This window comes from Dreissena polymorpha, chromosome 5, assembly GCF_020536995.1.
Source record: "Dreissena polymorpha isolate Duluth1 chromosome 5, UMN_Dpol_1.0, whole genome shotgun sequence".
NCBI lineage: Eukaryota > Metazoa > Mollusca > Bivalvia > Myida > Dreissenidae > Dreissena > Dreissena polymorpha.
The window spans coordinates 54881995-54908620 of NC_068359.1; the positions used below are offsets into that span (position 1 = coordinate 54881995).

Here is a 26626-nt window from a genome sequence, read left to right on the forward strand (position 1 = left end):
GCTTTATTTCATTTTTATTATTTAAAAAAGGGAAAATAAAGAACATTCAACCCAAATAGCAACCGCACATCTGCAACTAAAACATTTTTCATGTGAATACATAAAAGTGAAGCCATGTTTCGGAAATAGTAAGCAATGCCAAGAGTTTAATGCACTTGTATATGTATAGAGCAATTCATTCAGCCATTTGAAGAGTATCAATGTGTTCGGACAATGTCGTATTCGGACAGAAACTTACGACACATTCAGTGGCACCCACCTATATTGACACACATTCAATAATGCTACTGAACCACGATTAAGATTAATACTGTAAAGTCATAATCATGTGTAGGAGATTAACTGCCGTTGATTTAGCAATGCGTGAATTTAACACATTCAAATAAATCGGAAAATGCAAGATGCGAATTCCTCAATTTTTCCATAATAAGAAATCCACGAATGCACGTGTCAATGAAAACGCCATTTTTGAAAACAGGAGGGCCTCAAAGGCCGAAAGTCGCTCACCTATGATACACTGAAACTGACATGTTTTGTGCAGCCCAAGATATAATCAGAACAAATGTTCTGACCAAGTGTCATTGTGTGAATTATAAATGTAACTTTAAGAGTGCTAACGATATTTTACGATAGCCAAATAAGGATAACTTCCTCGCCCCCTGGCGGCCTTGTTTTTCAACATTCCGGAACTATTTTCGAACGTATCGATGATATCATTAAACGAAACGGTCTGACTATGTTTCATGATGATTGGGCAATAAATGTGGCTTACAGAGTGTTCAGAAGTTTTATAGGAAAAATGCCCCGTCCAATGGCGGCCATGCTTTTCAACCAACCTGAACCATTTTCGAACTCGTCAAAGATATCATTGTGAAAATCGTCTGACCAAGTTTAATGAAGATCGGACTATAATTGTGGACTCTTGAGTGTTAACAAGGTTTTACTATAGCAATAAATGGAAAATGCCCAAGATATTAGAAAAAATGTTCAGACCTCGTTTCATGAAGATTGGACGATAAATGTGGACTTTACAGTCCAGTCGAAACAAGGTTTTACCATAACCATATAAGGAAAAATGCCCGCCCCTGGCGGCCATGATTTTCAACCAATCGGAACCATTTTCAAACTCTTCCAAGATATCATTGACACAAAACTTCTGACCAAATTTTTCAAGACGATCGGATAATAAATGTGTCCTCTAGAGTGTTAACAATGCAAATGTTGACGCTGCACGACGGATAAAAGGCGGTCACAAACGCTCACCGTTAGCACAATGTGCTCAAGTGAGCTAAGCAAAACACCAAATGTAATGCCAACGAGTTTTCACTATTTTCACAGTTGTATTTTAAATTGTATTGTTTCATTTAAGTGTATTAGGATATCATCATTGATTCAATCTATTCGTCATTCAGTCAGTCTAGTCGACCAGTATCACATTTTTAGGATAATCTCCATTGGGACAGAGACTGAGGGACATTTAGTGACATCTACCAACAGTTACACTCATTTAACAAAGCTTGAACAAATATAAGAAGCTAAAAAAAGAATTGCAATAAATAACAAAAGGAATGTGATTTGAGAACAAGAGGGCCTAAAAGCCTTAAAGTCTCTCACCTGAGATACAAAGGAACTGACTTGTTCTGTGCAGCCGAAGTTATCATATGAACCAATGTTCTGACCAAGTTTCATAAAGAGTGGACTACATATGTTACCTTTAGAGTACTAACGAGGTATTACTATAGCCATATAAGGATAAATTCGCCGTCACCTGGCGGCCATGTTTTTCAACAGACCGGAACCATTTTCAAACTCATGCAAAATATCATTTAAACAATGTTCTGACCAAGTTCCATAAAGATAGGACAATAAATGTGGCCTCTGGAGTGTTAACAAAGTTTTACTAAAGCCATATAGAGCCATATAAGGAAAAACGCCCCGCCCCCTGGCGGCAATGTTTTTCAACCAACCTGAATCATTTTCAAACACGTCAAAGATATCATTGGGACAAGTTTGAGGAGATGGAACAATAAATGTGGTTGTTAGAGTGTTAACAAGGTTTGACTAAAGCCATATATAGCCATATAAGGAAAATTGCTCCGCCCCCTGGAGGCCATATTTTTCAACGAAATGAAGCCATTGTCTAATTCGTATAAGATCTCATTTGGACAAATCTTTAGATCAAGTTTCATGAAGATCAGACAATAAATGTGGACTCTAGTGTGTTAACAAAATTTTACTATAGCCATATATAGTCCTGTACGGAAAAATGACCTGCCCCCTGGCGGCAATGTTTTTCAAGCAACCCGAACACCATTTTGGAACTTGTCAAAGATATCATTGGGAAAAATCTTCTAACTAAGTTTCATGATGATCAGACAATAAATATGGCCACTAGATTGTTAACAAGCTTTTACTATAGCCATTTCAGGAAAAATGCCCCTCCCGCTGGCAGCCATGTTTTTCAGCCAACCCGAACCTTTTCCCAACTCGTCTAAGAAATCATTGGCATATATCTTCTGACCGAATTTCAAGAAGATTGGACAATAAATGTGGCCTCTAGAGTCTTAACAAGGCAAATGTTGATGCTGCACAACTCACGCTAGACAAAGGGAGATCACAATAGCTAATCACTAGCACATAGTGCTTAGGTGAGCTAAAAATGCTCATTTTAATTACATAATGACTGGATTAATACATAAGACAAACTGTACAAAAAGAACTTTTCAAATATTGCAACAAACATTTATTGAAAACAATAATTATACAATAATTAAACAGTACCACTGCCCGTGAATGACATTGACTAACGAAAAATAAGGTTCTACAAATACAAAACCGCCTCACACATTTTTATGACTAAAATTTTGAATGCTTATTAAAAATCACTACAGTTTCAAATTCATTGATCATTAAATGCATTAACATGTAAGTGAATATATTATCTCAGCATTACCAAGATGTAACTTGTAGATGATGGCACTATTCAATAACATAATCAATGAAATAATTGAAATAAATCAATGCCATTAAAATGAACAAGAGGGTATGAACGGCCCAAAGTGGATCACCTGAGTGCACTGAAACAGACCTGTTCTGTGAAGCCCTAGATATCCTCAGACACATGTTCTGACCAAGTTTTATAAAGATTGAACAATAAATGTGACATTTAGAGGGCTAACAAGGTTTTACTATAGCCATATAAGGAAAAATTCCCTGCCCCCTGGTTTCATGAAGATTAGACAATAAATGTGGCATGTAGAGTGCTAAAAAGGTTTTAAATATAGCCATATAAGGAAAAATGCCCCGTACCCTGGCAGCCATGTTTTTCAACCATTTGGAACTATTAAGAATCTCATACAAAATATTGGGTCAAATCATTTGACTGAATTTCATGAACATCGCAAATAAATGTGGCCTCTAGAGTGTTAACAAAGTTTTAACTAAAGCAATATATAGTCATATAAGACAAAATGCCGCCTTCTGTCGGCCATGTTTTTAATTCAACTAGAACCATTTTTTATCTTGTGTAAGATAGCATTGGGACAAATCTCATGAAGATAGAAATCCCTGGTGGCCATGTTTTTAAACCAACCAGAACCATTTTCTAACTCGTCCAAGACATAATTAGTACAAAAAAGCGACAACCCTTTATGCACAATTAACAACTTGTTATGTAACTTACAACATTTGTTATCTTAAAAGAATAACCATAATGAAAGGTTATTGCAAAAAAACAAAATTCAGCATTTTTACATGTTCTCTCATGCTCCAACACAAACTGCAAAAACAAGACTTACAAAATAACTTTGTTCAAAAATCTGTTCATCCTTTACTTGTTTAAATAACAACAATTTATATATCACTATTTTGTAAATGTTTATTTGGAGTCAGCACTTTCGAAAACAAACATGTGACTTGAATTCAAAACTTTTACACTTCTGGACAAAGTGCTCTGTTAGAAAACAATCTTTTAGAATCTATTAATACCTCCACACATGAAATGAAAATGAACATTGTAAGTCATAGTTAATCTCTGCCCTCAGATATCACATGATTGTTATCCAATTTACTCTAAAGAACAAACCTTTATGCTACTAAAGGTTTAGTGACGCATAGTTAAGGGAAAACTAACATATATTAACAAATGGAATGTTTATATCTACAACTAGATCATATGTAATATAAAAGAATCTCAGTAATTTCTGGAAAAGTTTACTGTTAACCCTTTCCCACTTAAAAGCAAAGTAAAAATAGCTATGTGCAAACAGCATAAAACCAGAACAGGCTGCCCGTAACTCTCAGTCTGTTTAGGTTTTATGCTGTTTGCTGCTCAACAGTATATAAATGTAAGCATTGAAGCCTTAAAAACTTGAGTCTAGTAAGAAAGGTCTTAAATTAAATATAAATTTCTTAGGGTCTACAAATTCGTCAAAATATGTATCGAAGTAGTAAAGGGATAAAGCAGACTTTTTTTTATCATTTACATGATTTTTTATTACAACATATACATATTTGTCAAAACATACTGGTAGTTCAAAAGTTAGCCCACTCAACTTATTTAGTTTTTCGTTTTAGTGTGGTCTCTTCTTAACGAAAATCAGAACGAGTAAACAGAAAGTGTCATCCCTGATTAGCCTGTGCACACTGTACATGCAAATCTGTGATGACACTTTCACTTTTTATAACGCAAATACATTAGGCCAAATTTTCCAGAATGATGCTCAAACATGCCTCATATCCCTCACTGATCTGAGTCTACATGTAGTGGCCCTACATTGGCAGGAGACCATCGTCATGATTGGCCGTGAAATCAGGCTCATCAAGTTGGGCGTCTGCAATGCCTTTGTACTCCCGAGGTTTACGTGCGCCTCTTGAACGACACACAAGGTCACAGCCATCCTGCAATTTATTATCATAGCACAGTTTGTAAAAAGTGCTGTCAATTTATGGGGTAGATTTACAGAAATGGAGCCAATCTGTGCAAAGAACAGCAGTTTATATGTAATAAAATCCATAAAAATATCCCAAGCAAAGTTTCTATATTAGCAACATATGCATACAATTTGAATGCAATACTTCCATCAACACTGAAATGATTTAGCACAATCAGTCTTTCTATTTTAGTTACAGTGACCTTGACCTTTACCTGACTGGCCCCAAATAGAGTCCCAAGCTAATTATCCATTGAAGCTTGTGGTACTGGTATAAGATTTTCTTTAAATTTGTGTTCCAATCAAATTAAAACATACAGTACCAAACTAACTACGGTATTTAAAATAAGAATTAACAATTGCAATACAAATTAGCATTAATTTTGATTTACAGTTTTAAAGCTCTCATCCAACATATAAACAACCCAGTAACTAAAGGTTACTGTAACAAGAGCTGTTAAAATAAACACATGTTACTCACAGCTTCCAGATTTCCAAAGTCCTTCCAGAAGTCTATGTTCGGTATCTGCTCAAGACCTTTGGCTTTCAGCATCACCCTCTTGTATATCACACCGGCAAGTAGGTAGAATGTAGCCACACATAAAAACCTGCAAGTAAGTAGAATGTAGCCACACATAGAAACCTGCAAGTAGGTAGAGTGTAGCCACACACAGAAAACAGCAATTAGTGTGAATGTAGTCACACACAAAATTGTAAAGAATGAGTTTCCATTAACAATTCAATGAAGACTATTTTGTAAATGCTTTTACAACAACTAGGCTGTCAATTCAATTTCAACTTCTTCTTCTTCTTCTGATACAGTACTCCTTCTTAATAGAAGTTTTGTGCCGGCGCCTATTGGTTAAGGGTTGAGACCTGTACAAAGGTGCTCAATTGGGTGTTAGTTTAAAATAATTTACAATTTAAATGTTTACAGGGGGACAATGCCTTGGAAATGTAGTTTTCGCAAAATGCATCATTAAAGGTTTCACAAAATTCCTCATGAAGCTATCCATAAAGCTTCATTAAAACTTTCTAACAATACCTAATAAACCCCAAATTACCCATAGTTCAATGACTGGCCCAAAATGCAATGCCAAACTATGTATCAATGTACACACATGTAAGCCTCAACAAGACTAATTAATACTATGATCCTGTGCCAACCCACCATACTTCAATGTTATAACCAGGATTTTTCAATTTTGATTTAAAACATTTGATAAAATTGCTTTACAACAAATCAAAATTATCTAAACACATTACAGGAAGATTTGGACAAAAATACGACATGTAGAGTGTTAAAGGGGCCTTTTCACAGATTTTGGCATGTTTTGAAGTTTGTCATTAAATGCTTTATATTGATAAATGTAAACATTGGATCTAAAAAGCTCCAGTAAAAAATCAAGAATAAAATTTAAACAAGAGCACCGCCTTGCGGGTGTATATTGCTCATCTATTTTCTTTTTAAAGGTGAAGGGACTCTTATTTTCAATCACAAAGGGAGGGAGGGGTGGAGTGAAGAGGGGTGTATAGTGTGGGGGTGAGGACATTTATTACATTATCTTCCAAAAATGCAAAAAAAAAAAGCAAAAATGCACAAAAAAAAATCCAGGGGGGGGGGATACTTGGGTGCGATGGTTGGACGGTATTTCAAACATAAAATAATATAAATAAATATTTGTGTTTTTTAACTGTTTCAAAAAAAAAAATTGGGGGGTGGGGTGGGGGGGGGGTATAGTGTGAGGGTGTGGTGGTAATTTGTGAGATGATCTTAAATATAAAAAAAAAATTAGGATGGGGGGATTCAGGTGGGGGGAGGGGGGGGTGGGGGGGGGGGGATTCTTGGGTGCGATGGTTGGACGGTATTTCAAACATAAAATAATAAAAATAAATATTTGTGTTTTTAAACCGTTTCAAAAAAAAAAATTGGGGGGATGGGGTGGGGAGGGGGGTATAGTTTGAGGGTGTGGTGGTCATTTGTGAGATGATCTTAAAAAAAAAATAAAAAAAAATTGGGGGGGGGGGTTCGGGGGGGGGGGGGGGGGGGAAGGGCACGGGGGATGGTTTGGGTGGAGTCTATTGTGGTATGTCAGGTAAGAGTAGTTTTGTCAAAGTATCAATCAAATCTAATCATAACTAAAGAAGTTATGGCAATTTTAGCAAAATTTAATAATTTGACCTTGAGAGTCAAGGTCATTCAAAGGTCAAGGTAAAATTCAACTTGCCAGGTACAGTAACCTCATGATAGCATGAAAGTATTTGAAGTTTGAAAGCAATGGCCTTGATACTTAAGAAGTAAAGTGGATCAAAACACAAAATTTAACCATAAATTCAAAGTTACTAAGTCAAAAAAGGGCCATAATTCCGTAAAAATGAAAACCAGAGTTATGCATATTGTCCTTTTACTGTACCCTTATGATAGTTTGCGAGTGTTCCAAGTATGAAAGCAATATCTATGATACTTTAGGGGTAGAGTGGACCAAAACACAAAACTTACCAAAATTTTCAATTTTCTGAGTATAAAGGGCCCATAATTCTGTCCAAATGCCAGTCAGAGTTACATAACTTTGCCTGCACAGTCCCCTTATGATAGTTAATAAGTGTTGCAAGTATGAAAGCAATAGCTTTGATACTGTAGGAATAAAGTGGACCTAAACACAAAACTTAACAAAATTTTCAATTTTCTAAGTATAAAAAGGGCACATAATTCTGTCAAAATGCCAGTCAGAGTTACATTACTTTGCCTGCACAGTCCACTTAAGATAGTTAGTAAGTGTTGCAAGTATGAAAGCAATAGCTTTGATACTTAAGGAATAAAATGGACCTAAACACAAAACTTTCAATTTTCTAAGTATAAAAAGGGCACATAATTCTGTCAAAATGCATGCCAGAGTTATCTAACTTTGCCGGCCCAATTCCCTCATAATAGTTAGTAAGTGTACCAAGTTTGAATGCAATAGCATTGATACTTTCTGAGAAAAGTGGACCTAAACGCAAAACTTAACCGGACGCTGACGCCAAGGTTATGACAATAGCTCATAATTTAAAAAAAAAAAAATAGATGAGCTAAAAAGGACAAAAAAGTTTCCCGCAGTAGAGCTCGAACCAGAGACCCCCGGAGTAAAAACCAATAAGACCGCTCGGCCTTCCTGCCAAGTATGTACAACAGACGTATTTTATACTTTATATAAGCAATCTTCGTTGTTTCACAAAATTAAACGACAACAGAACTCTCCAAATTATTCAATCGTTTCGCGTTGCAACGCTTTATAATTTTCAGGTTTTTAATTTGTCAAAAGATGCATATAATGGCTATATTAGACCATGGTAAATGTTCAGTATTACTGTTTCCTCATAACTAAAACGAAAATTTGCGAATCTGAAACAACTTTTTTCAATTTTGTAAATTAACCGTAACGTGAAAAGATCCCTTTAACAAGCTTTTTTTTTATTTGATCTAGTCACCTAGTTTTTTACCTCATGTGACCCGCTTTTAAACTCATCCAAGTTTTCATTGGGACAAATGCTCTGATCAAATTTCATTAAGATTGGATAATAAATGTGGCCAAAAGGGCATTATATAACAAGTTTCACTATAGGACGATCACAAAAGCTCACCATAAGCAGGTTGTGCTGAGGAGAGATAAAAATAATTGAATAATGAATTTAACTTGGCATTTAAACTTTTACTTTACTCATTAATTTTGGTTTCCTTTATTTATGTATATTATAAGTCTGACAAGGGACAAAATTGTCACAAAACCAGGTTTTCAGTTGAAAAAAGTCTGATAAAGGGAGACAATTCAAAATGTGTATTGTTAACCCCCTTGTGTAAAATTGACCTTGATTTCAATTTAAAAAAACAAGAGATTTGTTCGTCAGAAACACAATTCCCCCTATTGCGCCGCTTTGAAATAAATATAATTTATTTTTATTTTTTTACCTTTGACCTTGAAGGATGACCTTGACCTTGAACTTCCAACAATCAAAATGTGCAGCTCAATGAGAACGCCGCTTTGAAAATTTTTTATTATTGTTTTTATTTTATTGTTTACCTTTGACCTTGAAGGATGACCTTAACCTTGAACTTCCACCACTCAAAATGTGCAGCTTCATGAGAATGCCGCTTTGAAATTATTATTTTGTTGACCTTTGACCTTGAAGGATGACCTTGACCTTGAACTTCCACCACTCAAAATGTGCAGCTTCATGAGATACACATGCATGCCAAATATCAAGTTTCTATCTTCGATAATGCAAAAGTTATGGCCAACTTAAACTTGTTGTTTTTTTTTTGGATGGACGGACAGACAGACTGACATACACACATACTGACATACACACATACTGACATACTGACGGACAGTTCAACTGCTATATGCCATCCTACCGGGGGCATAAAAAGTCTGATAAAGAGAGACAACTCAAAATCAAAATGTGCATTGTTACTGATTGTTCATAGTTACATAGTTGTTTCAAAATCAATATATTTTTAGTTGTGGCAACCTTGACCTTGGAGATATTGACGTAATTCTTTCCCGCCACACACCGTCCAATAATGATGAACAAATGAGCCATATGATTTTAAAATCTCACAATGAATCACAAAGTAATGGCCCAGACAAGCTCATTTATGGCCATTTTTGACCTTCAAACTCAAATTGTGACCTTGACCTTGGAGATATCGACGTAATTCTTTCGCGCGACACACCGCCTAATGATGGTAAACAAATGTGCCAAATTATTTTAAAATCTGACAATGAACAACAAAGTTATGGCCCGGACAAGCTCATTTATGGCCATTTTTGACCTTCAAACTCAAATTGTGACCTTTACCTTGGAGATATCGACGTAATTCTTTCGCGCGACACACCATCTAATGATGGTGCACAAATGTGCCATATGATTTTAAAATCTGACAATGAACGACAAAGATATGGCCCGGACAAGCTTGTTCCGCCAGCCCACCAGCCCGCCCGCCGACATCCCCAATCTAATAACCAGTGTCCAATAATGGTGAACAAATGTGCCAAATGATTTTAAAATGTCACAATGAATGACATAGTAATGGCCCAGACAAGCTCATTTATGGCCATTTTTGACCATCAAACTCAAATTGTGACCTTGACCTTGGAGATATTGACGTGATTCTTTCGCGCGACACACCGTCTAATGTAGAGAACAAATGTGCCAAATGATTTTAAAATCTCACCATGAATCACAAAGTAACAGCCCTGAGAAGCTCATTTATGGCCATTTTTGACCTTCAAACTCAAATTGTGACCTTGACCTTGAATATATCGACGTAATTCTTTCGAGTGACACACCGTCTAATGATGGTGAACAAATGTGCCAAATGATTTTAAAATTTGACAATGAACAACAAAGTTATGGCCCCGACAAGCTTTTTCCGCCCGCCAGCCCACCAGCCAACATCCCCAATCTAATAACCAGTTTTTTCCTTCGGAAAACCTGGTTAAAAACACAAAGGGCCATAACTCAGCACAAATTGGTGGCTGTCAAAATTCCGTTCTTTACTGATGTAATTAAACTATGGAAGTTATGGAAAGATTCACACAGAAGTAAAAGAGGAAATAATAAAACACATTTTGAGAATATATATTCTTTAGTGGAAAAAAACAGACACAAGGCCATAATTTTGGCAACACTCCACACATCAAAATTCCTTTCTTTAACATCATTTAAACATAAGGCTTCTCTTCAGTGCTTAATCAGCTCAGAATAGAAGTTGTCCACTTCTGGAGATTTCCCTGCCTTCAGACTACGCACTCTCTCCTCCACCTCTTCCTTTAGTAAGCACGGACAATCGTCAACCACTTTCTGGTCAGAGATCGTACTGACAGAGAAAGGGCGCTGGTCAAAGCAGGTAGTTAAAGTAGTCGCTGGGTTAGATTTGAACAAAATACTATAAGGGACCACTGATGATGTGACATAACAACTATTAAATCTGTGCTTTTTGATGAAAATACGCTTGGCGGTTTGGAGCTAATTGACAACTGACCTCTTACAAATGACAACACACGACACGCCGCTGGGCCAGCTACTACCATAGCTCACCGCATTTTGTACTCAGGTGTGTTAAAAAAGAACCAGTACATTCGTTGAATTCATATCCCCCGAAACATAAATTGAGTTGTGGATGGGTGCAAATCCTTTGATATAAAGGTATACTCATAAATAATAATTAAGTGTATGGTAATTGGTTTATGAATTCTCCTCATTGATATCTTAACACCCATGAATTTACATGTTGAAATATGGCATTGTATCTGAGATATAGCCTTGAAAAGTTACATCATACAAAAACAGCCAAGGGCATTAACTATGAGTTAAGAAAATGCAGGGTTATGGTTATGTTCATGTAACTTCTTTTCATTGATTTCTTCACATCCATGAATTATCATATCTGAGATATAACCATGAAAAATTCCATTGTACAAAAACAACAAAAGACAATAACTCTAATTTAAGAAAGTGAAGGGTCATGGTTCTTAGTCACGGAACTTCTCCTAATTAATATTGATACACCCATGAAGTTTCATGTTGAAATCTTGCATGGCATCTGCGATAAAGCGCTAAAATGTTCCATGATACGGAAACAAACAAAGGGCAATAACTCTTATTAAAGAAAGTTTGAGTTATGTTTATTGTGCATGGCAATTCTCCTTATTGATATCTACACGCCCACGAAGTGCCATGTTAATATCTTATATAGTTTCATAGATATAGCCCTTACAAGCTTTGTGACAGAAAGATGGACGAACTGACCGACTAGCGGACGGAAAAGGCCATTTCTATATCCATCAGCCTTTGCGGGGGATAACAAGGACCATTATTCTGCCAAAAAGTGTTTCACTTAAAACCTCTTTACAAGCATATACATATAAAAGCCATCCAACTGTGAAAGTTTGAAAAAGATCCACCCAGTAGCAATAAAACAAAAGAGATACACAGCATAAGTTTTGAGACGGACGTTATCAAGGACGAACTTACGGATGGACAGTTTGATTGACAAGTACATTGCTAAATGCCTCCCACTCGGTGGGCCCATAAAATAATAAAAAATGACAAAATTCTGCCAAAACAGGTCAAAGCACAAATTCCTTTCTATATGATAATATTTACATTAAGGTCATTCTACTATAAAAGTGTGAGCAAAATCGGCTCAGCAGTTAAGGAGGTCGAGTTAAGTACACACTTTCGAGGCCTTAATAGTCCATAGAAAAATCAAAGCGCTGAAGGCACTGAAGTTGTTTGCAATTGCATAATATAAGATGCAATTCATTTTCCAAAATTAATCACATGATTGAAAGTAACACAAGTCATTCAAATTTATAAAGAGTGAGTCTATCTCGGCACGGATGCAGCAGTTATCAGGTTTATCGTACCTAAAAAAACTTGCTTGAAAAATGTGGTATTAATCTTGGTATATCAAAAGCAAACAAGAAATTAAGCTGTGAAAGTTTTTTACAAACATTTGGCACAAACTTAAGGAAGAAATGAGTACACAAAATATTTGGGCTTATATATAATTGAAAAACATACAAAGGGCCATAATTCTGTCACAACTGGTTGCAGCCAAAATGTCTTTGCATGTATTTACGATCATCTGCACACCAATGTATTTCAGCTGTGAAAGTTTGAGCATGATCCACCCACAAGTTGAAAACACATTCTTGATATCGGACACGGAAATAAAAAGTCCTTTTATTAATTTAACAGCAATAACTAGGTAAACAACCCAAGTATTCAATTTGGGATTGAAATATTCGATAATTAAGTGTTTCATTACCAGTAATGTCATGGTATCGCCATTTTGAAACAAGAGCACCGCATTACGGATGCCACGCTCGGCTGCCAAAGCTTGTCAGAATTTTTTTTCTTTTTTTTTAGAGGTCACAGTGACCTTGATCTTTGACCTAGTGACCCAAAATGAGTGTGGCATGTAGAACTCATCAAGGTGCAACTACATATGAAGTTTGAAAGTTGTAGGTGGAAGCACTTTGATTTTAGAGCCTATGTTAAAGTTTGATATTAGAAGTCACAGTGACCTTGACCTTTGACTTAGTGACCCAAAAATGGGTGTGGCGTGTAGAACTCATCAAGGTGCATCTACATATGAAGTTTCAAAGTTGTAGGTGGAAGCACTTTGATTTTAGAGCCAATGTTAAGGTTTTAGCACGAAGCCTACGGCAGACGTCGGACGGCGGACATGCTGGCTATGACAATAGCTCGGGTTTTCTCCGAAAACAGCCTCGCTAAAAATACATTTTACAAGTAAATGTCTTTAAATGAGACAACTGTCAATAAAATTATAACCGACAAGATGTTTGTCCTAAATATACCCATTGTTTTTGTTCACTATTTTGAGAATGGGGCTGGTTCACTTTGATTTGAGAAGTATCACGTCTTATGTACTTAAATTTTGTAATTAATCTTGTTAACCCTTTCCTTGACAGGTACGCGTTTCTACGACCCTATCGATTCCCTGTCAAATACGCGTATCTACGCCTGTATCGATTCCCTGTTATCTACGCATTTCTACTACCCTATCTATTACCTGATATATACGCGTTTTTACGCGGCACGATTTGATTTGCTATTTAAATGCTTAAAATGACGTTTTAAGTGTAACAGAAATGCATATACACCCGCGTTCATCATTTTTCTAAACTGTCTAGTAAACATCCAGTAATGTTGCTATTTAAAGTTATGATGCAATTGGCGACCAATCAAGACAAGGGTTTACCATTTGACATGCGTAAATCACGTTCCGGGATGTGCGCGCTTCAGGCATTTCGTAATGTCCTAAAATAACTGCTATTCTCGAACCGTATTAATTTGGACATTTTTCCGAAAACCTATTAATAACTTGTTACAAATGTCGCAAAAATAAACACGTTCCATAGGGATATAATATCATTTGGGTGTAAATCGATTTCATTCTTATTGTTGTTTGATTCCATTATATCGTAAATGTTTGTTTCTGAGATCATATACGAGAATTACATATCGATATGTTTAATGGCATGTACACTAAAATGTTTTTACCAACGACACGTGCTTATCTAAAGTTTGTTATTTCGTAATACACAGGATATTGGATTATCGGTGCTTGATTGGGCAATAAAAACAAAGACACAGTCGGCGGTCTTCAATATTCCTTTGAACTGACCAATAATAATTAATAGCGCACGTGGTAATCTAACATTTAGGGATAAGAAACATGGGTTCTAGACACTTTGAATAAACATGTTTACCGGACACAGCAGTAGTCTTCAGATGACGTTGGCGCACGTGCCATGTTACCTCGGCGTTTTGTAATTTGGTACACTAATACACGGGTTTGTCGGCGACTTCTGGGTTATAAAGTTATATGTCGGCGATCAGATTATAAACTGGAGTATTTGATAATAAAGTAGCCGCTTAAAATTGGAATTTTGCAAATAAATACACGAACTGAAGACTTATTGCAGACGCCGACATTGCTGGTTTTCGATCGGTTATAAAATGCAAAATGCAAATTAATTATATGAATATTCATGGCACATGCAACATCCAATTAAATTGTTACCGGTATCTATAAATGTTTATAAATCATTTAGTGAATTAATGTAATAGAAATACCAAGTATTGTACGAATTTTATAAGAAATAATACAATAGATTTGGAAAATGCATGAAGTTGTTTGAGAAACTCTGTGTTTTTCTATAGTTATTTATAAGAATTTACATGAATTTTGAGGCTTGCAGAATAAAAAAATCTTCAAGAAAGAAGAATTGTAGTTTGGAAAGTAAGAAAAAAAATTAATATTCCAAAATATAATTATTTGTATTTGATTCAACACACCAACTTCGCAAAGTTTTTATATGAGCTGGAAAGAGATTTGCATTTAAATCCAGTAAAACACACAACGGTCAACTTTACATGACTATAACTGATGAATAAAATAATGTAGAAACATAAGTTTACACCACAGGAAAGGAAATTTTATTAGCTAAAACTTTCATATTGAGTGTTTTTCAATAATATTTCAACTTTTATGAGAAAATCAGGTTTAAAGGCAATGACGGTTGCGTTTCCAAAGAGGTAGATTTGCATTGAAACGCAGTAAAACACACAACCGTCAACTTTGCATGACTATAACTGACCAATAAATAAAGGTAGAAACATACAGTTTACACCACAGGAAAGGAAATTTTATTAGCTTAAACTTTCATATTGTGTATTTTTCAATAATATTTCAATTTTTATGAGAATATCAGGTTCAAAAGCAATGAGGGTCATACAGGGTTCATACAGATTTTCTCCAATGAAATTCAAGCACTTTTTAAGCACTTTTCAAGGGAAAAAATCCAAATTCCAGCACTTTTTTAGTCCGTTCTACTGAAAACTGTATATTATTTTGTGGCCAATACTGACAATATTTTCGCTAAATTGGTCTCTTCTTGCCTAATATTCTATGTAAATTTCAACAGTCTGCACTACCCTGCTACAGTAACAACTGTTTAATCAAAAGTAAGATATTTCATTATGATATAGTAATTGACCAAGGCATTACACATACCAAAAAAAAACCTGTTATTTGTATTGTTGTATTGAATATCATTATGTTATCTAAATGTTCATAACAGATATTCCAGTGGTATAATATAGCTGCTACAAAATGTTAAAGACAATTATGCATCTGATACAACTTAATTCTGAAGTAAAAATAGAAAACTACAAATGTACAGAATCTCGCAACGGCAATATTAAATGCCATGTATTAATTGAGGCTTGTAAAAAGTATACTTATTAAGTAATTTTCTACAGCAGGTACACATATACATGTAAAATCTGTTATAGATGCAATAGTGTACTGTGTATGTTCAGACTGAGAGTCTGCACTCATGTAAACAGATTACAGTTTCTTCACAGTATCATCTTATTTATTTGACAATCAGTCAAGTGCAACTTTTTTGTCTTTTGTCTTTTGCAGTACGTCTGAATGAATTGGGTTAACCGAATGAATTTGCTTCACAGACAAACTGCATTTTAGGTGGCTTTTCAACGCCGATTCCCACAAACTGTCGATCTCTATACCTGTTCTGCGTTCTTTACAAGATGCTTTGACTTTAGAATCAGCATTGTCAACAACCCAAGGGTACTTCAAAAGCCACCCTTTCTTAAAAGATGTACTTATTCGCTGGCATATTTCTACTTGTCAGCACCGTAATGGAATAATGCGTACAACAAAAACCGAAGTAGACCAATTAGCGGAAGATTAGTAGTAGTTGCCTCCCTTACGTTCTAAAACCCGTACCGATCCAGTACCTGCCAGTATGAACAGATCGGAACCGTCATAAATCCTGAAAAACAACTACGACTTCCGATTCACGGAAATTAAATATTTTTATCCGTTTTTCAAGCACTTTTCCAGCCAAATTCAAGCACTTTTTAAGCACTTTTCAAGGCTATGGTTGAAAATAAGCACTTTTAAGCACTCGATCCAGATCGTTTTTAAGCACTTTTGAAGATAAACCTTGATTTTCAAGCACTTTTCAAGCACTTTTCAAGGTCTGTGCGAACCCTGCATTACCAACCCTGCGGCGCTCCGCCAACATAGACCACACCCACCCAAATTTGCCTTTTGCTATAACTTCTTCTTTTCAACACCGATTTTCTTCAAATTGATACAGCGTTTTTCCAATAATGCCTGTAAATATGGGGTACTGATATTGATAAGATGGCTATCAGCCACTGGTCAGCAGGCAGCTAGGTCTTGTGGTAACTGGAGAGGCTTATATTGGCTAAATAGCTGTCAAGGAAAGGGTTAATTTCATGCTAACAAATACTTTATAACAGATAATAAAAGTATTGCAATATAATATTGTATAAGGTTCAACTTAAAGAGCTGGATTTGGAGATAATTAAAATTTGTATCCTTATAATAAAAAAACTTTTTTGAAAACTTTCAATTGGGAATTTGTAGGTCCCATTTGGGAAAATATATATACTTCTTTCAATATGGAATGGGCCCCCATACCGGACCCAAATTTGAACAAAAAAAACACACTGATACCATAGCAGGACAAATATGATTGGTTAATTGTCTTCTGGGCCCTTAATTTTTGCACCATATAAACTATATTTATTCGGTCAAAAACACACATTCTTTATTTAACATTAAGTTTAACACTATCATTATAAATAAACTGTTCTGTGAATAATTCCATGAAATACCATCCCAAATATACATCAGTGAAATACCGCCCCATATTCACATCAGTGAAATACCACCCCATATTTACATGTACATCAGTGAATTATCATCCGATATTTACACTAATGAAATACCCCCCCATATTTACATCAGTGAAATACCACCCCATATTAACATCAGTGAAATACCACCCCATAATTACATCAGTGAAATACCACCCCATATTTGTTGCTTAAATGCAAAGTTTTTCTTGTTCTGAAAGTTAGTTTTAAATAAGTTACATTTCAAACTAGAAGTGTTATGCAAAATGTGCATGGTTCACGGACGATCATGCCTTTTTCGCCCATTCCTGTAGCGCCACATTTCTGCCCCATTCCCAATCTAAAATCGAAAATTTTAATAAAGTAATAGAGCTTTTTCATTTATCTTTTGTTAGTTAAACAATATGTGTTTGTGAAACACAATGTCCCCCTATATGACGTTTGACCTTGAAGGATGACCTTGACCTTGACCCTTCACCACTCAAAATGACCAGCTCCATGAGATACACATGCATGTCAAATATAAAATTGCTAGCTTCAATATTGCAGAAGTTACATTACATGAGCAATTTTGACCCATATATTTGACCTAGAAGGATGACCTTGACCTTGACCTTTCACCACTCAAAATGTGCAGCTCCATAAGTTACACATGCATGCCAAATATTAAGTTGCTATCTTCAATATTGCAAAAGTATTCATACAAGGGACAAAATTGTCACAAAACCAGGTTTTCATTGTGAAAAAAAAACTGATAAAGGGAGACAACTCAAACTGAACTTTTGAAATGAACAAACAAAATTAACCCCCTTTGTAAGTTTGTTTTAAAATAAATCTATTTTTAGTCGTGGCGACCTTGACATTGGAGATATTGACGTGATTTTTTCGTGCGACACACCGTCCCATGATGGTGAACAAATGTGCCAAATGATTTTAAAATCTCATAATGAATGACATAGTTATAGCCCAGACAAGCACATTTATGGCTATTTTTTACCTTTGAACTCAAAGTGTGACCTTGACCTTGGAGATATTGACGTAATTTTTTCGCGCGACACACCGTCTAATGATGGTTAACAAATGTGCCAAATGATTTTAAAATCTCACAATGAACGACAAAGTTATGGCCCGGACAAGCTTGTTCCGCCAGCCCGCCAGCCAGCCAGCCAGCCCGCCAGCCAGCCCGCCCGCATTCGTCAATCTAATAACCAGGTTTTCCGTAATAACCAGTTTTTTCCTTCGGAAAACCTGGTTAAAAACCTGGTTAAAAATTAGTTGTTTAATAAGGGCCTGCATTTTGTGAACTTACACAATGATGAGAATGGTGCCGGTACTCAGTCCTATAGTTATCAAAGGCCTTGTTTCGCACACCACATTCGTGTTGATCTCGAACAAGTAAAAGCAGTCCATTGTTTTGTTATTCATTTCTTCCACAACGCGAGGTTGCAGTGCTTTCACATCCTGTGGACACAAAGCATGATTTAAGTATAAGCACTTATATTAATGACAAAGTGAGGATTTAGTATCCATGTTAAAGCAAATAAATGTTTTATATCAGTTTCATATAGAAAGCATCAGTTTATCAACAGTATTCAAAAGGTTAAAGAATCAGTTTTACAGCTAAGGCGAAGGTTAAGCCAATATAGTGTCTGAAGTAAAGGGAGAATAAAGCATCAATTGTAGTGAACAATAAATGTTTAAGCAGCAGTATTGGTGACAAAGTCAGATTTAAGCATCAGTATTGGAGATAAAGTAAGGTTTAAGAATCCGTTTTGAAAAAAAGGTAACGTTTAAGCATCAGTATTGGAGAAAAAGTAAGGTTTAAGAATCAGTATTGGAGACAAAGAAAGGATTAAAAATTAGTTTTGGAGACAAAATAAGATTGAAGCATCAGTATTGGAGACAAAGTAAGGTTGAGCATCAGTATCGGAGACAAAGTAAGGTTGAGCATCAGTATTGCATTAGTATTGGAGACAAAGTACGGTTAAGACATCAGTATTGGAGACAAAGTACGGTTTAGACATCAGTATTGGAGACAAAGAAAGGTTTAAGCATCAGTTTTGGAGATAAAGTAAGATTGAGAACTCAGTATTGGAGACAACATAAGGTTTAAACCCATCAGTATTGGAGACAAAAAGAGGTTTAAGTAACAGGCATATAGGTATTGAAGTAACTTAAATGATCATAAGTCAAACAATGCCCATGTTCTTAAATAACTACTTACAGAAAAAGACCTGTGTTTGTGAAACACAATGACCCCTTACTGTGCTTGAAAAGCCGCACAGCAGCTATTTGAGAGGAAAAAGTCCCAGGCCATAACTTTACCAAAAATCGATGGACCAGAACAAAATACCCACACTTCATCTCAATCTGCAAGTTATGTATGTTAACTAACATGCCAAAAAGCAGATCTGAAACATTTCTAAAACCAAGACCCATAAGTTTGCCAAAAATCGATGGACCAGAATGAAACTCACAGTCTCCCACTTTATTTTAAGGTCATGTAAAAAGATTCAAATATAAAAAATAAGCTAAATTTTTTAAAGTGTTTCGTAGGATTGCTCTGTAATTAGAAAATTTTGAAGTCCAAGGCCCATAACAGGGCCAAAAATAACATGGAGTCATGAAGGTAGACTCATGTACCTAAAATCCGCTCAATTTCTAAGTGTTGCGTAAAAAAAACGCTCCGGAAAACGTTTATTTTAGAGAAAATTTCAAAGTACAATCAGGGTTGTCATTATGATTGTAAACAAAGGATTATTTTGGAAAAGTAACCGATTCGGCTGGGGGTCAAGGGGGCCGCCTAGGCCCCCTTATAGGTCCAGGGCAAGGCCCTGGTAGGGAGGTCAGGTGGGCGAAGCCCCCCCCCCCCCCCCCGATCGAAAACGAATGCTAGACATTTTAGAGCATTAAAAGTTAAAATGAGGTCTAAAAAGAATAGAAACTTTTAAGATTTTCACATTTTTAGTATACTGTACAATGTAAAAACATATTATATTGATAGATCTTTGCATGTTCCAATTCTATCCATTACCCGATAATCTAGTATTATTACGATTTCTTTTTTTTCAAAACCAAATTACGCCCAATTTTGACGATGAATGTCGTCCGCCATTTAACGCAAGTGCATATACAAATTGAATTGTGGGATTGGGGAATTCCCACTGAACATGCGTGAATCACGTGACGCGATTTGAGAGCATTGAGAACCGTTTATATTTAGTAATTACGACAAGTCAACCACTCAATCTAAACTGTTACATGTACGGTACCTCCTTTCAGAAAAGTTTGCGAAAGTGAAAGTGAATTTCTGAGAATAAAAACGCGCCTTTCTTTAAATTTTACCGAGTACTTTTCATTCCGGATCGTGATATAACTTTTCAGGTCATTCATGCATGTAGACCTATATGTATGCATAGTTTGGCAATCTCAAAACACGTTATTTACCTACTTATTACATTATGTGTTATGACCATTTGTATAACAAAATGCATTATTTAATTGAAGTGTTTTCAAATGCGTATAATTAAATGTGTTATCCGAAATCATTTTCAGATTTCATTATTCATGGAAAATTAAGAAAATTCTAGCAACAGAGACACATTTCTCGTGTTTTTCATGTACAGATGAAAATCATGCCAAAGTGAGACTTCATGTAAATCATCACGTCATTCTTCCTCGGGAAAAGCGTGGACTTTAATATTTAGATGCCGAATAACAACTTCGTAGCGCAGAGGTCGCTAATATCTTTTATTTTGGTAGAAAATCGAAGAGCATTTTTTAGTATGTGGAAACCTTTTCTCTTACTAAAAAACTAGTTAATTACGCTCTAAAGTGCAACATTCATTGAGATACGGTCAGTAATAATATCTGAAATGTACAGCTATTTGATACAATTTCACGTGGGGTCGGCGTGTATTCGGCTGCCTGAGCGCTGATTGGTTGACGTGCTTACCAAGAAGAATTTGATTGACAGCTGGAAAAATCAATATTGGCCACTCGCTTAGAAATTCATTGAAAACAGTAGCTTTTAGGCGGAGTTAATGGACTGACTGAATGACCTGCGTCGCTCTACTATAGTACGGTTATTCCTCAGTCAATTATTGTCGGTTTGCATGATCAAAACTTCCGATCGCAATTTTTAAGATTCGGGAAAAACAACCGATTTTCTGGCGATTTCAACCGATGAATTCGATCGGCAATCGATTAATAATGACAACCCTGTCAATGCCCTTAATTTTGGCAAAAATCAATAGACCGCACTGGAATGAAACTCACATGTCATCTGTAGGTCAAGTAGGTAGACTCACATACCAAAACTAAGCTCAATATCTGTAAAAAAAATCTCCGGAAAATAGAATTACTGACAGACTGATGGACAGAGAGTGCGTCTGCTATGCCACCATACAAAGGGCATAAAAAAGAAAATATTACAAGCCTGCTTATAATGAAAATCTGAGAAAGCCAAGTCCAAAATCTACAAGTGCATTGCTTGCGGATAAGACTAAATTCAATTGATATCAAAGACAGATGAATTTTAATTTAACATTATAATAAACAAGAGCTTTGTCACAGACGTGACATATACCCCCACATGCTGCATTGACACAGAATATTTTGCATGCTGTCTTCACAAAACAAGAGAAGCTAATTTATGACGATTTTTAACAATTATTATGCCATTATTATTTATGGCCATTTTGACCTTTGAACTCTTGAATTCTTTCGCCTGACACGCCATCCAATGACTGTGAACAAAATTAATGTACAGTCATTTTAAAATCTCACAATGAATGACAAAGTTATGGCCCGGACAAGCTTATTTATGGCCATTTTTGACTTTTGAACTCCAAGTGTGACCTTGACGTTGGAGATATTGACATCATTCTTTCGCATGACACACCATCCAATGAATGATTGTTAACATATGTACAGAGTAATTTTAAAATCTCACAATGAATGACATAATTATGGTCTGGACAGGATCATTTATGGCCATTTTTGACCTTTGAACTCAAAGTGTGACCTTGACCTTGGAGATATCAACATAATTCGTTCCATGACACATTGTACAATAATTGTGAACAAATGCATCAAGTAATTTTAAAATCTCATAATGAATGACATAGTTATGGCCCGGACAAAAATCATTTATGGCCATTTTTGACCTTTGAATTTAAAGTGTGACCTTGACATTGCAGATATTGACATAATTCTTTAACATAACACACTGTCCAATGATGGTGAACAAATGTGCCAAATGATTTTAAAATCTCACAATGAACGACGTGGTTATGGCCCGGACAAGCTCATTTATGGCCATTTTTGACCTTTGAACTCAAAGTGTGACCTTGAACTTGGAGATATCATCGTAATTCTTTCGCATGACACACCGTCCAATGATGGTGAACCAATGTGCCAAATGATTTTAAAGACTACCAATAAAGACAAAGTTATGGCCCTGACAAGCTCATTTACATGTATGGCCATTTTTGACCTTTGAACTCAAAGTGTGACCTTGACCTTGGAGATATCGATGTACTTCTTTCCCATGACACACCGTCCCATGATGAACAAATGTACCAACTCATTTTCATATCTAAAGATAAATGACATAGTTATGGTCTGGACAAACTTTCGGTTTAAAATGAACTGACCCCATGACCTTGTTTTTTACCCGGCATGACCCATATTCTAACTTGACCTCGACAACATTTAGATACAACTTCTGACCAACCATATATTTTCTGATTATTTTGATTTAATCATAATAATACAATTTTTTCCTGCTCACATAAATGCTGAATTGTGACATGAAAATAGGCTTGTTTATCATTCCCTGATTAACAAAATAATGCCAATCAATTTAAAATGATAATTACCTACTTTAACAAAATCTTTCAGTTCAAGTATTAAACACAAACCTCAACATTCAATGCATATTTACATCATTTAAATAAATTTAGGCCATGCTCTATGAAACGGGTGTTTAATGCATATGCATACAGTGATTTTTCTTGCTCAAAATTACCGCCAATTTTGGCTGCTTCCCAATCGCAAAAATACACGTTTTTCCCCAAAAATCTTACCAAAATCCCCCCCCCCCAAAAAAATCATTTTTTTTTAGAAAGAAGTCTCTTATGACTTAATTATGAAATCTTAACTGTAGATCTCAACTTTATTTTTTTTTAAACATCCTACAAAATATATGACTTAGTTTAGTCCTTTCTGTCGATAAATAATTCCCAAATTTACCACTTTTATTGATTTAAAAAATCTCAATTTGACCAGACTCATTTTCCCTAAATTTCTAGAAAAACCCCTGAACATGCAATTAACAACAATATTAATTCTGTTTCTTATAATCATATGTATAATGCTTAATTTTTCCCAATTTCATGGTTAATCGCGCTATTTTCCCCAATTTCATGGTTTATCGCGCTAATTTTCCCAATTCAAATGGCACAGACTGTAACAAATAAAAGAATATAAAAATCACTGGCATAAAGTGTCTTCCCAGATTAGCCTGTGCAGTCTGCAGAGGATAATCAGGGACGACACTTTCCGCCTAAACTGGATTTATGCCAAGAAGGGACTTTCTTTAAACAAAAAATATAAGTGGAAAGTTTCGTCTCTGATTATATATATATATATATATATATATATATATATATATAAATAAATAAATAAATATATATATATATATATATAGCCTTTGCAGACAGCACAAGCTAATCTGGGACGACATTTTGCACAGATGCATTAAACCGCCTTTTATCAGAGCATGGCTCATTATTAAAAATTTTTTGGAAATCAGGCTTAAATATTTAATATACGCAAGGCTTATCAGGGACGACACTTTCGCCTTAACTGGATTTGCTAAGAAGAGTCTTCCTTTAAACAAAAATTTCCTTAAAAGTGGAAAGTGTCGTCAATAATTTGTGCAACACTTAATGCACATGCATAAAGCCTTGTTTGCCACACATTATGCACATGCAGAAAGCCTTGTTTTGCCACTCTTTGTGCACATGCATATGTTTGCCACACTTTATTCACATGCATAAAGCCTTGTTTTGCCACACTTTATGCACATGCATAAAGCCTTGTTTTGCCACACATTATGCACATGCAGAAAGCCTTGTTTGCCACACTTTATTCACATGCATAAAGCCTTGTTTGCCACACTTTATGCACATGCATTAAACCTTGTTTTGCCACACTTAATACACATGCATAAAGCCTTGTTTTGCCACATATTATGCACATGCAGAAAGCCTTACTTTGCCACACTTAATACACATGCATAAAGCCTTGTTTTGCCACACTTAATACACATGCATAAAGCCTTGTTTTGCCACACTTAATACACATGCATAAAGCCTTGTTTTGCCACACATTATGCACATGCAGAAAGCTTTGTTTGTCAACACTTAATACACATGCATAAAGCCTTGTTTTGCCACACATTATGCAAATGCATAAAGCCTTGTTTGCCACACTTTATACACATGTATAAAGCCTTGTTTTGCCACACTTAATACACATGCATAATGCCTTATTTTTCCACACTTTATGCATATGCATAAAGCCTTGATTTCCCAGAGTCAGACATAATTTTTGACTTACTGAGGCTCCTTCATCACACACAAACATGATCTTGGCCCTTCTTTTCTCGCCCGGTCCTGACCCATTTCCTTTACAGTGGCCCATGTAGGGATCACCATTCTCATAGGTCAACATGACCCAGTCCTCTGTAGTCAGTAAAAAAAGTGGTTCAAAGACATATCAGGACTCATTTTCAAAACATATGACTTTAGAATAAAGAATTTACTTAGAACCAAGAAATATATGTGACAAGTTTGTATAAAAACAGGCTTCCTCTGAAGGATGAAGTCATTAACAAAATGTTCTACACGAAGAATGATGTAGATAGATGTGGTTAAATACAAAATTGACACAAAATAAAGTCATTTCTTGACTATTCCAATCTAAAAAATATTCCTTATTGTTAGACTTCTTAGAATTGGTTGGTGAATACTGGTTCAGGCTAAAAGATGACAACACGGTACTATTGTCAACCCTAAAAAGAAGGCAGGGCTTTTTTCCCCTGCTTTTGTGAAGCTGCCCTGGCCCCCTCCCCCATTTTGTGAAAAAATGAGTCGCAAACTGTTCAAAATTGTGAAAAAATTAGTCGTAAACTTGCAAAATTTGTGAAAATAAGAGTTACAAACTTCTTAAAATTGTGAAAATTTGAGTTGTGAACTCCTTGAAATTGTGAAAATTTGAGTTGTGAACTTCTTGAAATTGCAATAATGTTAGTGCCATTTTCCCGAAATTGTGAAAAACGGCCATTCTCACAGAAGGAGAAAAAACCCTGGAAGGGGATTCACATTATTAATGCCTCGTCTTATACATGTATACATGCTGTAAGTTTTTTGTTTGAAGAAAGTGACTGAACCACAAATCCACTGTACGCTGACAGCCTATGCAGACTGGATGAACCCTTTACCCTTTGTCACTCAGATACTTGTTTTGACAGGCCTGTTACAAAGTCCCTTTGCTGATCAAATTAAATGAAATACTTTTCTAAGAAGAATACAAATTTAAAGGCTTCATTTCTAACCCTAAAATACTGATGAGCAGCAAACAGCATAAACCTGAACAGCCTGTGAGTTACTTGCAGGCTTTTCTGGTTTTATGCTGGTTGCATGTAGCCATTTTCCCTTTGCTTATAAGCAGAAAGGAGTAACGTTACAGGACTGCGCTCATTGCTACAAAGCAACACTTTACAATTAACATGCATTTGGCCCATTTACTTCAAATGAAATAGAACTTAAAGTAACTGTATAGTCTCGTGACAGGCTCTAGTTTCTAGGGCACTTCGGACGCACTTCCTTGTGACACAACATAACACAGACAACTCCAATACTATGTGTTGATGGAATATCCAGATATATAGACATTAGTTATATTTCTGCAGTCCAATTTTGAATGTGTATTCTTATTCATTAAAGGGACCTGTTCACAGATTTTGGCATGTATTGAAGTTTGTCATTAAATGCTCAATGTAAACATTGGAAATAAAATGCTCCACTACAAAGCAATAATAAAATTGAAGAAAATGAAAAAAAAAGTAATTCTAAACAGGGCATGAACCACTGACCCTCGATGTAAAAGTCTAACTCTTAAATCACTCTGATCCCTGCTCTCAGTAAGAAGTGTATTTTGTATAACAAGAGAACTCTCCAAATTATTTAATTATTTCTGTGTGAAACCCTTTATTATTTTCAGGTTCAAGCATAGTATATGTTCAGTATAACTGTTTCCTCACAAATATCATAAAAACAATGAAAATTTGCAAATCTGAAACAATGTCTTTCAATTTTGTCAATTAACCAAAAGGTGAAAAGGTCCCTTAACGTTAT

General features: G+C 35.6%; 1 protein-coding gene across 1 annotated transcript; it reads right to left on the reverse strand.

Annotated features, from left to right (window-relative positions):
• Position 1: 1 nt before the first annotated feature.
• Positions 2-24948, reverse strand: LOC127881324 (cation-dependent mannose-6-phosphate receptor-like). Its single transcript, XM_052429083.1, has 4 exons — positions 24828-24948; positions 18511-18662; positions 5413-5539; positions 2-4899 (listed from the first exon to the last, which is right to left on the reverse strand). The coding sequence occupies exons 1-4, from the start codon at positions 24939-24941 to the stop codon at positions 4771-4773; spliced, it is 522 nt and encodes a 173-aa protein (XP_052285043.1). The 5' UTR covers positions 24942-24948; the 3' UTR covers positions 2-4770.
• Positions 24949-26626: the final 1678 nt, after the last annotated feature.